Below are 17471 nucleotides of genomic sequence, written 5' to 3'. Positions count from 1 at the left end.
CTGTATTTGCATTTATAGTGCCATCAGCTGAAGAGCTAATTTTATTTATATTTTTAATAATTCTGTCCTCAACTTTCACTCCTGTTATCAGTGTTATATAGCTGAGATCCACAGCTAAGATGCCTATCTTTGTACAATGCAAGCACAAACAAATACTGTGGAACGCCACCTTTCCAGAACATGCTTATCAGAAGGAGAGAACTCATCTAACCTGGTGCATCCTCCTCTGGCATTTCCTGCAGCTATTGCAACAGCACTAACTTTTCTGACGTACTGAATAACTTAAAAGCTTGCAGTATTTCCTTTGTCTTATGCCAAAATACAACTTTTCAATCAGGAAATTGACTGAACAACATTTATTTACAGTGGCAAACATTGTAGTAATACAAGATTTAACCAGCTCTTATTCTGCTGGATTGAATGTTTCAAATATTTTTCCATGGCATTAATAAACTTACTTCACTTCTGTAGGAGATCAGGTGGCCATATATTCTGATCTCTCCTTCACATCTCCACTTCGTGATGTTGCCTTTCATCCACACGAGCACATGGTGTCTTTCTGTGCCTTTGGTCAAAACCATCCAATACTTGTATACATTTATGATTATAAAGGTACAGTACAAATTTTCTTGATACTCACCTGTAAGTATTTTATTTTTAGAAGCAATTTGTTAGTATTTGTACTTCTTTTGAGAGGAAAAGAAAACAGTCATTTGATGATAATGCATATCTTTTTTTCTGGGAGATACCGAAACTGAATTGAACATGATCCTGCACTACTTGTTTTATGTGATGCTGCTTTAAGCAAGGGTTTTGGCCCAGCCAAAATCACTAGAGGTCCCTCAATTTTTTTGTGTTTCCTACTGTGTGATTTTTGCAGCACTTTATCATATATAGGCAGCATTATACAAAAGCCCTTTTTGCAGTATCAAGGTAGAATATGAATCCAGAAAATACAATTATTTGGAAAGCCAATTAGTAGCTTAATTGGAATCTGTGTATTTTGTGCCAGCTATGTTGCAAAATAATGTTGAGGAGCTGTATAGAAATGGATGAGAGTGTATAGACTTCTGATAAGTAGCTGTTATAGCTGTGATGTCATTATGTCAGAGATGTGTTTGTTCCCCATGTTTTATTGAAGAGAAGATAGAAATAAATGCTAACTTAGAATTTTTGGGATACGAAATAAAATTCAGATTGTCCTTCACAGGCTTTTTTGATAGTTGTGTTCATATAAGGACATTTTCATCTAGGGAGTTAATGTGTTAATATGAATTACGCAGTTATTTTTTATATTAATTATGTTTGCAGGGGACATACATCTGTAAAATTGATCCTGTCTTTATGTACTGGCTTTTTAAGTAACATGTAGTAATAGGATTACTCATATAAAATCTCAGTGTAGGTTATCTGTTGAATTGGTTAACTTTTACAGGAACATTAAGTGGAATGATTTTGCAATCAATATTCAGTGCTATATTCAATTAAGAAAGATATTGGTATTGTAAAAAACAATATGATTTTTGGGGGTGAAGGGTTTCTTCAGAATTTTTTGATGAGCAGTGAGTCTAAAAAACTTAACGTAGTAGTTTGAAATATATATATGGGCATACACATTTAGAGACCATGCAGCACAGTCATAGTTATTTGTGTCTTCTGACTGCCCAACTGCTAACAATAAGACTTTTCATAGATTGTAGTCTTTTTTTTTTTTTGTATTATTGGTTACTATCTTTATGTTCCTTTTTTGGCTAAAAGCACTCTTTTTTCTTTCAGAAAATAGTCATACTGCCACAGTGTTGAAAGAGTTAAACATATACTAATACTAATTTTAGTTACTCACACAATTTTTAAGATTCTGGCAGCATGTGTTTTAGATACACCAACAGTTTTATTAATGTCCTGGGCAGAACTTCCATGAAGAATTCTTCTAACCTTTGTTGGCTTGAGACCATAGTACAAAAAAATTGCAAAAGTCAACTTGTCAGTCATTGTGTCCTGTGCCTGGGTAATATGTCTGTCAACTTATGAAGTACTGTTCAGGCATCATAAACTCACTTGAACTAGGCTGGAAAAAATGTGAAATGTCCCCAGCTTGAACTCAGTGCAGGCTTTACAACTTCATTGCCCTTGAAAAATTCCTTTCTCTTCCCACTCTTTCCCCCCCACCAATGCCATATTTCTGTATGAGGAACACTATTGTTTATAAGCAATACAAAAATACCAGTTCTGTATGAGAGATTACTAAACCAAATAACTGAAAGTGTGATATTGTGATCAGAAGAGTTAGGGGGAGAATGGGGTAGTAAGGGGAAATTTTCATGTCACTTTCAGGTTTTCCCTATAGTACTGTTGGTACAGTTTTTGATGGTATTTGACTGAAGACATGGCTGGCAAAATGACTCTGATCCTTCCATTTTTTTTTTCCCATGACAATGTAAGGCTTCACCTGAGACATTAATATTGGTTATTTCTACAGTTGCTCAACAGGAAGCTGAACTTGTAAGAGATCTTAGTTCATCACTTACCACAGCTGCACCAAGGGGGCCACACTTCATTGGCAGTTTTTCTGAAATTCCTGTGCAAAAAAACTCAGTGATGTCTCCAGCAGATCAGTTTGTCAGTGTTGCAAGAGCATCAATGAGAATGCAGAAGGTGAAACAAAAACTTGATTCTGTTATGGTAAGTCAAATTTAATTAATTTTAGAAATATAGTCTTCCCATACTCTGGAACTGATATACTTAAAAAAACACATATGTATTGTCATGGCATCTTTATGGTCTTTAGAAATTAATACGTCTGTCACTTATACTAATGCAGGTGTAAGTAGCTTTTAAGAGCAATCATAAAAAACCTAATTCTGTTTTTTAAGTACTGATGACAAGGGATTTTTTTTTGTGCTAGTGCCCATTGCTGTTTGTCCATTTATGTGAAATCAGGGATCCATAGATCATTATGGTTGAGATTCCTATCCACCTTAAAAACTGTATGTGGCATAAATGCTAGGGGTTTTAAGGAGCTGCAGGGCAGGGAGGAGAGCATGTCCTGTGCTGGGCACAGCTGTTTCAAGCCAGCTTATTGAAGGGCAGTATGGAGCAACTGCACAACTGAAACTGGAACCAGACAGAGTATGGCACCTCTGAGAAAAGAGACTTAACAAAGGTCAGAACCTACTAGAGACAGGAAACACCACAGCAGAGGAGAAATGCAAAGGAAAACGTGTCAGGACGCAAGTGAAGATACAGGAGGAGGGATGCAAGGAGTCATGTGAAATGAGGAGATGTGAAAGAAGACACAGAAGGAGGCAGGGAGGTGATGCAAGAGATTCAAAACAATGCAGAAATGGAAATACTAGGGAAATAACAGAGTAGGCTTGAAGGGAAAGACAGGAGATACACGAGGACATGCAAAAGAAAACACACATGATGGTACATCTCTGACCGTGTTGCAAACAGTGGAAGAATCCATGCTGGACAGGTGCAATCCCCAAGGATGTTGGGTGGTGAAGGATCCATATTAAGCAGTTGAAAAGAGCAAGAAAAAAGAAGAGTCAAAAAGAGCAAGTCACTATGCACTAGTCTCACTCTACTGCCCCACCCTTCCACTGCCTTTCCAAGGGGACTGAGTGTAATGTAATGTCAAAATTAAGGAGACTGGGGATTACAAAGGAGAAAAAAGAGGTGCCTGAAGTGGAGACAGACAAAAACGGATGAAAAGTGCTTTCCTTGGCTGGGTGTTTTTGTCTTGTTTCTCAGTACTCAAATTGGTAATTAAACTTTTGTAATTGGCAATAAATTTAATTAAGTTAAATTCCCCAACTTGAGACAATTTTGCATGCAACAAGGATGCAGAATGTTCCTGAATAGCACTGCGAAGTTATAATTACTTTTCACAATGACATGAACCACATTTGAGTTTGCATTTACTGTTTTTCATTTTGAAGTACTTTTGAGTGCATGTAGATTTATTTTAAATGTAGTTTTAGGTTTTGTCTGCATTAATAAGTAGTGAATCACAAAAGAAGCTGATGAGTAGATGAAAGTTGTTTTTGCTGGGGTTGCTGTAACTACTGTCATCATGCTTTAGGGGTTTGGATTAGATTTATTCTGGTTCCTTGGCTTTGGCATCCCCATTAGGCCTGAACTTTGAAACTGTCTGGAAGAAAGCTATCCTAAAGACCTTCACACAGACCACAGATTTCTAAAGTGTGAACTCCCAGTGAACCCCTTCATTAAGCAGCACACAGTAGCTCTCATGGATAACACTAGTATGCTGCTTCTACCTTTCAATTATGTGTGGCCTGACACAAGGGAGCAAACCTTGTTTCTACTTTCTGCTCATTCTGTTCTGCTCACCTACAGAGTGAGTGCTGGTGCTGTCAAGTTGTTTATCAGAGAAAGGCACAACATGGAGAGAATGGAGCGTGTAGCCTTGTGTCTGGGACAAGTATTCCAGGAAGATACTCCAGGATAAATTTTTACTGTTCTGGATGTCTGGCCATATGAAGAAAATGATGGGGTTAGAGAGTTTATGAGAACCTTTATCATTGCAACTCTTTAGTCCCAGATTAACCAGTAGTTCTGGACTGTGGAAGACAAATCTGGTTTAGCAGAAGCATCTACAAGGTCCATGTTCCTGTGTGACTAGATAAAATAGGTAAGCCTACAACTGTGTTTGAAAGAATAACTTTCAACCACTGGAGTTTTGTAACACTAGATTTCCATTGACTAGTTTGGGCTGAGTAAAGTCCACTGTGAGCAGAGTAATGATCAGTGCTTTTGACAGCATCCTCCAAGCCCTCTAGCCACGTGGGAGAGGTCCAAAAGTTCATCCGAGTCTTCTCCCTGTGTGAGTTTCCAAACAGTACAGGATGGTGGTTTAAAGAATGGACATCCAGTTTGATATCTGTCACATAGCAGCAGTAATTATAAACACTGAGAGTGTTTCCTTGCAGGACTTTATGACCCACTGAGATATGGGGGAGGAGATTTCTTTGAAAGGAGTCTTGATGCTGATCTTTTCAGTGATCCAACATGAGACTCAGATGACAGCGGTAGATACTTTTCAAGCTGGCATGGGATAATTTTTTGCATGTGGCCGCAGTATTGCCTGCCTGATTATCGCATTTTGGACAGCCCCAGAGTAAAATATACAACATAAAAATTCAAATTTCTATTAATTTGTAATTGAGAATTAGTTTTTAATGTGTATGCAATTCTCTTTCCCATATGAGATATGATGCATGTATGTAAGTACTGGCTTTGCTGGAAGGCTTATCAGAGTTGCATGCTCACATGAATGGTTTGCTAAAGTGTTTGTCAAAGTAGAACTCTTAAAAGTGGCCACTCTGCCACATGTGTGAGAATGTGCTAATATTTCTGAGAATGACGAGTGAAAATGGAGAAAAATGAAACCACGTGTAGGATGGCTTGCTGCACTGTGGTCGAGTTGGAACATTAAAAATCCAAATGAGAACACAGGTGTGTTACATTGTATGTATTTCACAGAATCATAGAATATGTTGAATTGGAAGGAACCTCCAGAGATCAAGTCCACCTCCTGGCACTGCACAGAACCAACCCCAAGAGTCACACCATGTGCCCAAGAACATTGTTCAAATACTTCTTGAACTCTGTCAGGCTGGTGATGTGACCACTTCTCCAGGAAGCCTGTTGCAGTGCCCAACCACCCTCTGAGTGAAAAAATTTTTCCTCATATTCAACCTAAACTTTCCCTGACACAACTTGAGGCCATTCCCTTGGGCCCTGTCACTGGTCACCACAGAGAAGAGAGCAGTGTCTGCACCTTCTCTTCCCCTCATGAGGAGGCTGTAACTGCACTGAGGTCTCCCCTTCTCAGGCTCAGACAAAGTGACCTCAGCCACTCCTGGTACAGCCTCTCCTCCTGGCCCTTCACCATCTTTGTTTCTGTCCTTTGGACACTCTCTAATAGTTTAACATCTTTCTTACCTTGCGGCACCTGAAACTGCACAAGGCATTCAAGGTGAGGCCGCCCCAGCGCAGAGTAATCCTGGTCTTTGGGTCATGTTTTCATGCCCTTGTCACAGACATGCCGGCAGTACCATGCTGGGACAAGCATGGTGGCAGCACACCTTGCAGACCTGGCCTAAGGTCACACCTGGAGTCATGTTTTCTGAGACAAATGTGCTGGAACAGACAAATAGCAAATCTGCCAACGTGGGTGTCTCTGGTTTTCACACGTGTGAACTTAACAGCATACTGAATTTAAAACTGAAAAGTTTAAAACTTTAGAACTTTAAAACTTAACAGCTACTGGATTTAAAACTAACTTTAAAGTGTAGAGTTTAGAGTTCTGTGACTTAGATACGGATTGGAAAATGTACTGTCAATACATTACATTTGGGTTAAGCTAGATAGAGAATACTCTGATCCCATATAAGATTGGGTTCTTTGTCTTATGACCCATGCCCCCTTTCCAGGTCCTGTTAGAGCCAATAAATTTTTTTATTTTTGTTTTTCTTCCTTTTACCTAAACTTGAACCTTAACAAATTATAGATAAAGTTTCTTCTCTTCTGCAGCATTGCCATTCTTAGCCCAGAAATTAGAACAAAGAGTTGATTATTGTGCTAAAGCTTTAGCAATTCACAAAAGCTAAGACGTTTTGATACAAATGTAAAAATTAATTTCTGTATGAAACCAGAATGCAGAATTAGCTTCATTTCCAAATAGAGAAATTACAGAGTAGTGAATCTTTGCAGCAGTTATTTGTCTCTACCTCAAGGAACTAATACTAATGCATTATTCTGTTAATGGAGGTTTTTGATAGGAAAACATTTAACTCATCTCTGGCTCTTGGAAGTGCTTATAAGAGTTTTTCATTCAATGTTACTATTTATGTTTTTTTTAGTTTCACTCCATCTAGCAGTAAAAAAAACCAGTTTAACTGTCCATAACAAGGGGATGATATATGTTGTGTAGGTATGGAGAGAAGAGCTTTCTTTGAAGGTGTAGTATTCTAGCTCTGAAATTTGCCTTTTAGATGTCTGACACCTTTGTGGCACTTACAAATAGCATCTGTAAATACTCTGTAGTACTAGTCTTGGAATCAGTTACATGTTGGCTGCTTTATCTCTTGATATATGCTTTTGCCACATTGTCAGGTGTTACAGCATTCGATTTTTTTGTCTCATGCAATTCACTTTTAACGTGAAAGCTAGTTTCAGTGAAAGTGTGTATTTGCATAATTTGCATAGAGCTGCCCTAACCCAGAAAAGAAAATGCAAATCATCTTTCTTTAAGCCTGGCAAAAATTACATCGGTATTTTGATTGTGATGGAAGCAATGAGAGTGTTTTAACTCTTAGTTTTGCACAATTTAGGGTAGTAGTAAACTGTGTCTCTGATAAAGCTGTGGTTCATGCATGAAGAAAGCAGAGCCTGTTGTGAAAAATAAGTAAGTTCATGGTTGGCTATCTTAGCCAGCTTTGCTCATTGTTATGAAGATATTTAGTAATGATTTGCCACAGCCTGTATTTAAAAAAAAAAGTAATTTGGTTCTGTGAATAGTCTTATGTCTGCTTGTTGTAGGATAATTATTTTTCATAGAACAGTGTACTTCACCTGGAAGCAGTTGTGCTTGAATCACAATTCCTCACTTATTAGCTGAGTGCTTCCCATTTCTGTTACAGTGTTGTGACTTTTTTTCCTCCTTGGGCCTCTTAGAGATTTAAATAATACTTAAGAGCTAGTGGCAGAAAGGTCATTAAAACTCTAGTGTTGTCTGTGCTTTGGGTGGGGAGTCTTTTATTGCTCACCTGAATTCAACTTCACTGCCATCAAGGAGAGGTATAAATCACTTCCTGTAAGACTACTTAAAACTTAGTTTTTAATATCTTTTTTATTAAAAAGTTTTTCCTCTTGTTTTTAAGGCCTTGGACAGAAAGGAAGTGCTCTAATGGAACTTAGGCTGCATTTTAGAACAGGTGATTTTCTTAAATCCTCAGGACTGCACATTCAGCCCTCTCTTCAGTGTGTCTTGTTGCATTTTATTTCAAAGCACGCTATTTGGCAGGTACAGTGAGAGTGTTTGCATAATACAGCAGGAAACCAAAGAGAAGTGAATTAAGTGTTGTACAGGAATAATTTACATAGAGTTCCAAATCCCTGGTATAATTTGTTCAAGGATGAGAATCAAGACAATCTTAGCTTTATAATTCTTCCTTCCAGGATGAACTGGGGAGGCATCTATTAAGTGCTAGTTTTCAAAAGTTTGTTCTGTCCTGTTAAACTTGATTTCCAAAGGCCAATATATTCAACCTGTCTTCATTTCCTGGTGTTATCTGAAATCTAATTTTTGATAGTAAATTTGAAAGAGTTCCATTAAAGTATTTGACTGGAAAACCTCTGTTTGTCTTGTGGTGTAGTGTGCACTTAGCAATAAATTCATGCAAAGGGTAGATCTTCTCATTTATCTAGGGAAAAAGGCTCTCCCTAGAGTTTACAGTGGATTAAAGAAGATGAAATACTGGAAGCTGAGATCAAAACATTTGCAGAACAGATTATTTTTTCTGTATTTGAGTAAATATGTACGCTAATGGCTTTCCACCATTCTTTTGTATAAGGGAAAACTTTATATTAATGAAGCTTGCTTGCATATGTAAATGTAAGAAAAGCAGATTGATTTTATTGTTGCAGTTGTTCAGAAAAACAGGCCTCCATTCTGATAAAATTTCCCAGCATTCATTTAAATTTGTATACTGTAGTAAAATCTACTAGGTTTAATGCTTTTTTGAAATAATGTTCAGTGAATTAATCTGATTTTCTACCTTTTCTTTCTGTCAGCTTTGGCGTGTAGTCATTACAGTTGTTCACTTTTGCTGCAAGATTCCTTCCTTGTTAGTCAAAGATAATTTTTGCTATAAACTTTCCACATTATAATGAAATCCATATTCCTGCAGAAAAAACAGACACATTAAGATGGTCAGGTGTAGTGGTGCAGAGGATTTGGTGGCGGATACCTCTGGCCCAGTCAAGTAATTCAACACATTTTTATTGCTAAATTACGTACATTTCAGGTAATTTGCCACTACACAAATACTATGCATTATTGAATTGAATAATAAATATTGAATTAGAGAAAGAATAGTTATATAAAATATGTCATTTTTGAGATAGTTAAACCCAAGTGAATGGTGATTGTCTCCTTTCTTTAAACAGAATTTACAGTGCAGTAGTTTGAAAACTTGCAAGATATCACTGGGCAACCACTTATGTTTAAGGTTCTGATCTAGAGTTTACTGAGGCCAGAGGTAGTACTTTACTAACTGGGAAATTTTAGTTGGATTGAGTAACCATATGCTTTTATTCTATATGATGAAATAGGCTTGACTTTTAAAAGGGCCAAGAATTATGTTATGTAAATAACTCTAATGAATTTTAGCGTATGAATACCTTGCTTGAGAAAAGTTACAAATATTTTATTCAAGGCCTGTTTTTCTTCCGCCTTGGCTTTGGTGTATTAAGGCAGTGAAAATATATTTAACAAACAGTAAAATTCTCATTTGGATCAACCAAAAACTTGAGATAATTAATTTTTTTTTCATAGACTGTATTGGATAATATTACAAGAGTAAAGTTTGGGAAGGGCTTTTGTTTTGTAATAGTTGTGTGTGTGTGTGTGTATATATATATATATATATCTATAAAGTCCATAGGAAAATGGATTTTAACTACATTGTCTTTGTTGCTATGGAGATTAGGACTGGAATTATATTATGTGTGATTTAAATGTAGGAAGTGCCTGGGATTTTGGTGTTTATTGCTTTACAGAAATCACTTCTGTGCTAGGATTGGTTTAAGATTTTTTTTCCTATAGTGGTGAGTATCTATTCATGGATGTAGTGTAGTTTGAGGACTCAAAAATGAGAAATTATTTTACACTTATAAGCTTATGAGCATATATACATCTTGTTATGTTTATACACGAAGATGCAACAAAATGCTGGTTCAGACAATTCTGTTTCATTGTTTGCATTACTTGAGAGTTAGTATTCATATATAAACACACAATTGAGTTTGTTGCTGTGCCAGTAATTTTTCCTAGTCTGTATCTCCAAATACTAAGAAAAAATAAATATTGAAGTTGTTAGTCTTCATCGATTTGAACTTTAATTTTTTTTCCTGGAATTTAATAGTTATTTACAGTAAACACATATTTCTCTTCTAGCTATTGCATCAGTAAGTGACCCAGGAAATTACACTTCACTTTCTGATTTGTCTTCCTATTACAGGCAAACTCAAATCTCTTGCTTCCTGCACCATCATCTCTGTCGCCGCACTCCAAGCTAAGGCTGTCGGGTGCTCTGAGTCTTCCACTGAATCCTCTGTATTCTTTCACTGCTGAAAGTGGTAAGTTTCTTTATTTCTTCACTCTTTGTACAGAAGGGGTGATAACTTCTATGAGAATTTTTTTATTTTCTGCCTTTTAAAATTTTGCTGTGCAGCTCTTCCAGGGACTAACCCAATTTTGTTATATGTGATACAGTCCAATGCTGATGCATGTTTCTTTGTAAAATTTTTCTTTATTTAAGCTGTACACCTATTTATTAGTGCTGTAAATTCATAGAAGAGGATGAGATTGCTAGCTTTTCTTAATTTAATATTTTGATAGTATTTGAATGCTTTCTGAAGTATCTTAAACATGGGCATTCAAAAAGAATAGGATTTAAAAACATATATACTACTACAAAACCTTAGTGCTTGATAGTCTATTTGCAGCTGTTTTTAATCTATCTTTAGATTTTTTTTTTTTCCCTAAAGACGTTTTATATTAAAGATTTGGAGAAAAAGGTAAGCAATGCAATTATGTACATTTGTGATGCTTACTTTGCTAATAATATCTATTTCAGTGATAATCACAGTATTTAATAATAAAATTTATAATTTCATGCCATTTTTTCTGGGCACCTGTAAAATAAGACAGAAAATTGGCACCTTAATTTCAAAGTGTTTTTGTTTTGTATCCTTGAGAGGAGTAAAAAGAATTCCAGAGGGAGGGTGGAATATATAATGAAATAAAAACACATAATAGAGATTTAAAATGTAGATAGTAAAGATAGGAATAATCTCTATAATTATATAGAATTATCTCCTAAAGGCAGACAATTTTTTTCGCAAATGAAGTTATGATTACTTTTACTGAGCAGCTGGGGAAATGGTCCTTAGCATGGTCTAAAAGATAGACCACTGGTCTCAGAATCACTTTTAGTCACTAATTCACAATGCAAATGGCCATACACCAATTAACTAGTATTTTTATTGTCTACCTAAACAAAAGAGCTTGGAGCCATAATAATATTCATCTGTTGCTAATGGATACATGTTATTTCCGCTGTGTGTTAATCTCACAGAGGCAGTAGAACACATATGCTTACAAATTTTGAACACCCAAAGTAAGTGGACCAACCCTTTAAAGAACATTAACATATGCTTTTAAGTCGTTCTACATGGCTATTCCTAGTATTGCTTAAACCAAGTAATTCTGTTTTCTTGAATTTCAGTTTATGCAGAAGCACAGATAAAAATGTTGATGGTGACTTCCTAAGTAGCATGAGTGAACATAGGTGTATGTTACAGCTGTGTATGAACACTCTCAGTGTTTTTGTTTCCAAAGCTGATCTCTACTTCCAGGATGATCCACAGGTACAGGAAAGTATTTATACCAGGGAAGCATAGTAAAATAGGAAACATAGTTAAGAAGAAGCCATGTGAACAGGAATATTTTTAAGGGAAAGCAACAATAAAAATACTAATGGGCAACAATTAAAATAGATTCTTCTATAAGAAAATATTTTAAAATTGTGAAATACTTCTCTGTTGTTTTGTGGGCCTCCAGGTTGTTCTATTGTGGTAGACTTGTTTTCAGTGAAACATGAAAAAGATTTACTTATCTATTTCATCATTCCCCATTGGTTATAAACTGTGAAGATAAGTGCTGGTGTTCATAGGTCCTAACTGCCAGATAAATTTTGCTTTTGAATAATAGATAATCTGTACTTAAATGTTTCTATTGATTTATTGATTGTGCTGTGAGGACAGAACCTTTATTTTCTGTGTTGGTTTTATTTACAAAATAGATTTTCATTTTGTACTTATTTTAATTGGGATGTTGCATTGTTAGCAATGGCCTGTACTAGAGATCCAGCAGATGGTTCCATATTCCTGAAGGTTATGTTGACAGTTCAGTTCTGTCACCTTTTACTGTGCATTTAGTGCTTCTTAAAGCAAAATGCAGAATTCCCATTTACATGTGTAAAGCTCTGTTAGCAGGATTTTTAACCACGTAACTGGTGTATGTGCATGCTCTAATAGTTTGGTAAGGTGGTAGCCGATATCTTGTAGTATGGGGAGTGTAGCAGCCTGAATATATGCAGCCCTTTCTTTTTAAAGGACAGTTTAATTGTCTCAGTCTTGCCTGAGGTAGGAAGCAGTGGAAAAGCAGTGTTTCCATCTATGTGCTGTATGGGCAGTACAGCAGATCTTTCCTGACGTTTAAATCTTTTCATATCCAGATACATTTGCAGAATTAGCTATTTGTGACTTTGTAATATAATACTTCAAATAAAAGTAATGCTCACTGCTATGGCTTTTAAATATGTATGTTCATTTTGACAAATGGGTTCTGTACACCCTGACATATCGTGTGCTTTGGCTTTTCTTCAAGTGCATAATTTCACAGATTTATAGATTTTAACAAAGCCCCAGCCTTATTCTGCTATTTATTCTATTTCCCCACTTCCCTCAAGAATAGTTAGCTCATGGATGCCAAGGCAGGACTGCCTTTGTTTCCAACCAGTTTGCTCTAAATAATGTAATTAATTGTTTAATTATCTGATAGAGAGCTTCAGTATCTTTCTCAATGACAGAATATTCTTTATGTGAGATGAGTAAAGACAGGATCATGATATTATTGACCATGGAGCTCAACCTCCTCCTTATAGTGGATTCACCTAGAGCTCAGGGACTGTATCCATTTGGGTTTTGAATATCTCTAAGGATGGAGACTCTAAAACATCTCTGGACAACCTATTGCAATATTTGATGGTTCTCACATGAAAGAATTATTAACTGTTGAATATGGTTATGGATGGTTCTCACATGAAAGAATTATTATTAAAATTAACATTTTAATTATGTTGAAATTATATTTTGTGTATTTCAGTCTGCTTTGGTACATGGGATTATTTCTCCCCTAGTTCAGGACTTGGCATTTCCCATTGTTGAGCTTCCAGAGGTTCTTGTTGGCTCATTTGTGTGCATTGTCAAGGCGCCTCTGAATGGCAGCATGTTCCTCTGTTGTATCAGCTCCTCCTCCCAGATTTTTCTCATCTGCAAATTCATTGAGGATGCACTCAGTCTTGTCATCCAGGTCATTAATGGAGAGGTTCAAATGTGGACACCAGTACTGACCTGTGGAGTGCACCACTGGTCTAAAGTCTCCAGTTAGGTTTCATGTGAATGGTTACAAGCCTCTAAACTCTTCAACTCAGCCAGCTTCCAGTCCGCTGCACTGTCCGTTTTACACAGTGCCCACCTGAGCTGTTCATTTGTGGAAATGTTATGGGGGACAGTGTTGAAAGTTTTGCCAAATTCAAAGTTAACACCATCTACTGCTTTCCCATTGATTCTGTGCAGCGCTGTGCAAGAGAGAGTTTGGTCAAGAGTGTGGTTAGAATTACTAGAAAAACATAATGAATTTTGTCAAATAGTAATTAGCAAATAAGTGCCACAAAGCAGGTACAACATGGATCCACTTAGTTTTATGTGTTACATATAAAGCATTTCATTAGAGACATTTCATCAGATTTAACAGAATTAGCTAAAGAAAATGTGTGTTGTGTGCCTTCCTCTCACAAAGTTTGTTTAAAATTTGAGGGAAAGGCGTGGAATTTAGATTTTCTTACTGTCTGTCATGACGACCTGTTTGCTGAAATTTTTCATCAGGATTGTGACTCTTTTTATGACATCAGAATAATTTTTGTGTCTGCCTCAGTATAGTTGTACCTGTGCTCATAACAATGTCAGTAATTTTGAAAAGTCTGCTAGATATTTGTCTTTGGAGAAAGTCATCCCCTTTGGGTTTTACATTTGTAGTGTCCCTAGAGGTATGTAATATTTAAGGTTGCTGAACTTATGTTCTTCTTCCTTTGCTTTCCTTTTTTTTTTTTTTTTTTTTTTTTCCTACCTTGGAAATGCAATTTGATTGAGATCTGTCTTTGATAGTCAGAATTGAGGTTTTACCTTGCCTGTGCTGTATGGCCCTGGCTATGCTCATGCTTAAAGCCAGTTTTATCATACCTGGCCTGTAGTGCTGTTCTGCAGCACTGTATTGTAGCATTATCCAGAACTTTGTCTTTAACATTCCTGTCTCTTTCTTCTCATATCCTCCTCTTTCATAACTTCTTCCAGGATGACCCATTTCCTAGTTGTTATTTTTTTAACAAATAGAGAAGTAGCAAAACCTCCAGATTTTCAATTGCTCATTCTAGCTCACAGACATTAAAATCCCCTGTGGAAAATTTTGTTTGCCTTTCCTCCTTAAGACTGTGAGTATCTTTGGACAGTGAAATCACCTTCCTATGAGACACTGTTTTGGAGGTCTGTGGCATGCCATGAGAGAAATATCCGGCATCTTTGGGCTTTATTCAACAATGATTTTTCAGTAGCTACCATAATGTTCAGGACATGCTTTCTAAAATAAGTTTAGGTTTCAAGTCATTGTAATTAACAGTGACCCTAATTGTTAATTATGTGGGAGATTGAAGCTTGACTATAAATACTACACAGATCTGTTCACTGAAATTTGGACTTCAATAGAACCAGTTAATTAAACTTGCTCTTAAAAATTAATTACGTATGTGCTAGAAACGTGATGGTTCTTGTATCTTTAAAGAAAATCTCAAAAACAAAAAACACAACATTTTGGCAGGGTTGAGAACAATTAGAAATTTTCTCTCCATTAACACAACTGACAGTCAAAGGTGTTTTCCACCTATATAAAGGGAAAGCTTCAAAGCACTCTTTATTACTCTCTAAAAAAATTAACAAAACTGACTTCATATTTAAGTCCTCTGTTACATTTGATAGTCTATTTAAAACTGCTTATTTCAGTCCCAAGCAGATGGTGAAATAGATTTCTACATAAAGATATCGGAAATATTAATGCATCAGTTAAGTGTTCTTAAAATACATTTTTTTATTCTTGGGGGGTTTTTTTAGAATCAGAAAAAGGAGGTACAATTTTGCTACACCAAGTAGCAAAATTCACATTGTGGAGAGATGCTGCAGAAATGCATGTCAAAAGTTGCAGTCTCATATGTATGTTAAATCATTTATCCCCCCCCCCCCCCAGTATTTCATACTTTCTCCCCAACTCTGTAACATCTGTCCTTCAGTACTGCAACAGCCCTGAAGGAATTGGATGGACTTGTTTGGGTTTTTTGGTAGCTATATGCCTTTCACATAATTTTGTGCCACTCAAGGAAGAATCTCTACAGAAGGCTTGTTCAGTGTTGCCTTATTCTTTTCATCTTTTACTGAGAAACTCTTAGGGGAAATAAGACTTACACAAGGTGTAATTGAACATGTATCAAATGAACAATTTAGTTCAATTTTGTTAGTGTAATAACTTATTTTTTTTCTAATTTTAGAATAATCATTAACAAAATATTCCAAATAGATACTGAAAAACAACAAGAGTATATATTAATAGAAGAGTGCATGTATGTGAACTATATGGTCCAAGTATAGGATGAAGTACAGTATTTGTAGTACCTCGTGAAAGAGGTGATTGAAAGATGGAAGATGACTAAAAGAAGCCATGTGGTACAGGCGGCAGCATTGCCATCTTCCCTGCACTACTATGCTGGAAATATGTAATTTTAGGGTGGAGGAATGTTTTTGTTTAGAGGGGGTGCCCTTTGATTGGAGAAATCAAGCAAATTGAATGGCACATGGATCACTGAAAACATACTTTTTTTGTTCCTAGCATATTAGTGTTAATATTGTATTTTAACAAATCATATTTTAACATAGGAGTGAAATATCTTCCTATACAGTTTTTAAGAGAAATGTCTTGAGTATGTATAAAAGACTTCTTGCTAAGAATATAAACACAAGAAAATAACTCAATTTTGTTTTGAAAGGATATTGGGTATATCTGTTCCTTGTTGAATTGTAATGTATGCTGCCTCATTAGCTTGCCCAGCAGCTTCATTTAGATTTGCTGTGATGGTGAAAGCAATTAAGCTAGCAGGGCTGCACAGATCAGAGCTATGGAAATGCTGTAGCAATTTGTCATAATGTCTAAGTTCCATTGACATTTTTCTTTTTATCCCCACGTCTTAAAATTAGGGCAGAAACGTTATGGTGAAGAGAACCAAATACACACCTAAAACTGGTTCAGAACCCACACTATTACTTGAAAGTGGTGTGAGTGTAGTACAATCTGCTACAGGTCATGATAGGGAACTAATTTTACTTCATTTTTTATTTATGAAAAAACTTACAAAAGGGAAGTAGGTAATGTATAATGATTTCACAAAGTTTCTCAATTTCATTAACATTGGTGAGTCTGGTCTTTTTTTGTGTTCTTGATTGAGAAAATAATGATGTTATGAGGCCTGTGCAAAATTGTTTAGTAGTCTTTCCATTGTTTGCCTGATCTGTTTATCTTTTCCGTTTATTCTTGCTACTATTACTCCCTCCTCCTTCTACAGAGGAAGAAATGCAAATTCTCCCTTCACTAAGGGATATTCCTAGTGGCCTTGCTCAGACAGTCCAGTGAGCAAAATATGTTTTGATAGCACTCTGCTACCCATGGAGTCTGGGGCTGGCCAGAAATGCAGAACACTTTCAGTGTGTGCTATAGAGGTGCTGCCAACATAGGAAGTGATGCATGAGAATAAATGCTTGTGGAGTGGTTAGCTTCCTGCAAGCTGCAATCTGCTGCTAGTAGATTGTGTCATGTGTTTGAAAAAGGGGAATGTGCATCAAGATGAAAGAAATAAGTGCCTAGTACTTGTCTCTCACTTTGCAGTTATATTTCTATGGTCTTATGCAGTTTGCTGTCTTCCTGCTCTGTCACATATCTGAAGAACTAATTCTTCCTGACACACTTTTCAGAAATTTAAACTTCAAAAAATTCTTAAGAGGACTGTTCTTACATTTTTATGGGGATGGATTTTTTGAAAATGTGATCCTTTTCATTTAATTATTCTAATGGGACACTGATGCCAAAAAACTTAAGAATTTTGCCTAGTAGTTTCTTTTACATTCTTAAATGTAGAAATGTGAGTTGCTTTCTGTTATTGCAATAAATATGTTATTGCTACTTTGAAGAATTCTCACATTTTCTGTAATTTGTAGGATGTAATTGATTTTAACTCTGTGACTGGATCAAGTATGTATGCTTTCTTTCTTCTGGAAACTGA

The 17471-nt window shown here is 36.1% G+C and overlaps 1 protein-coding gene across 3 annotated transcripts in view; it reads left to right on the top strand.

The window, feature by feature from the left end:
* The window catches only part of AHI1 (Abelson helper integration site 1), an 84627-nt gene that overhangs the window by 27643 nt on the left and 39513 nt on the right, over nucleotides 1–17471 (top strand). For all 3 annotated transcript variants that reach the window (XM_064708110.1, XM_064708111.1, XM_064708112.1), the window contains 3 exons: nucleotides 472–612; nucleotides 2480–2682; nucleotides 10272–10389. In XM_064708110.1, coding sequence (XP_064564180.1) covers nucleotides 472–612; nucleotides 2480–2682; nucleotides 10272–10389 — 462 coding nt within the window. The remainder of the gene's footprint in view (nucleotides 1–471; nucleotides 613–2479; nucleotides 2683–10271; nucleotides 10390–17471) is intronic.

The sequence above is a fragment of the Zonotrichia leucophrys genome, chromosome 3 (assembly GCF_028769735.1).
Source record: "Zonotrichia leucophrys gambelii isolate GWCS_2022_RI chromosome 3, RI_Zleu_2.0, whole genome shotgun sequence".
NCBI lineage: Eukaryota > Metazoa > Chordata > Aves > Passeriformes > Passerellidae > Zonotrichia > Zonotrichia leucophrys.
This window is presented reverse-complemented; position numbering and strand designations above follow the sequence as displayed.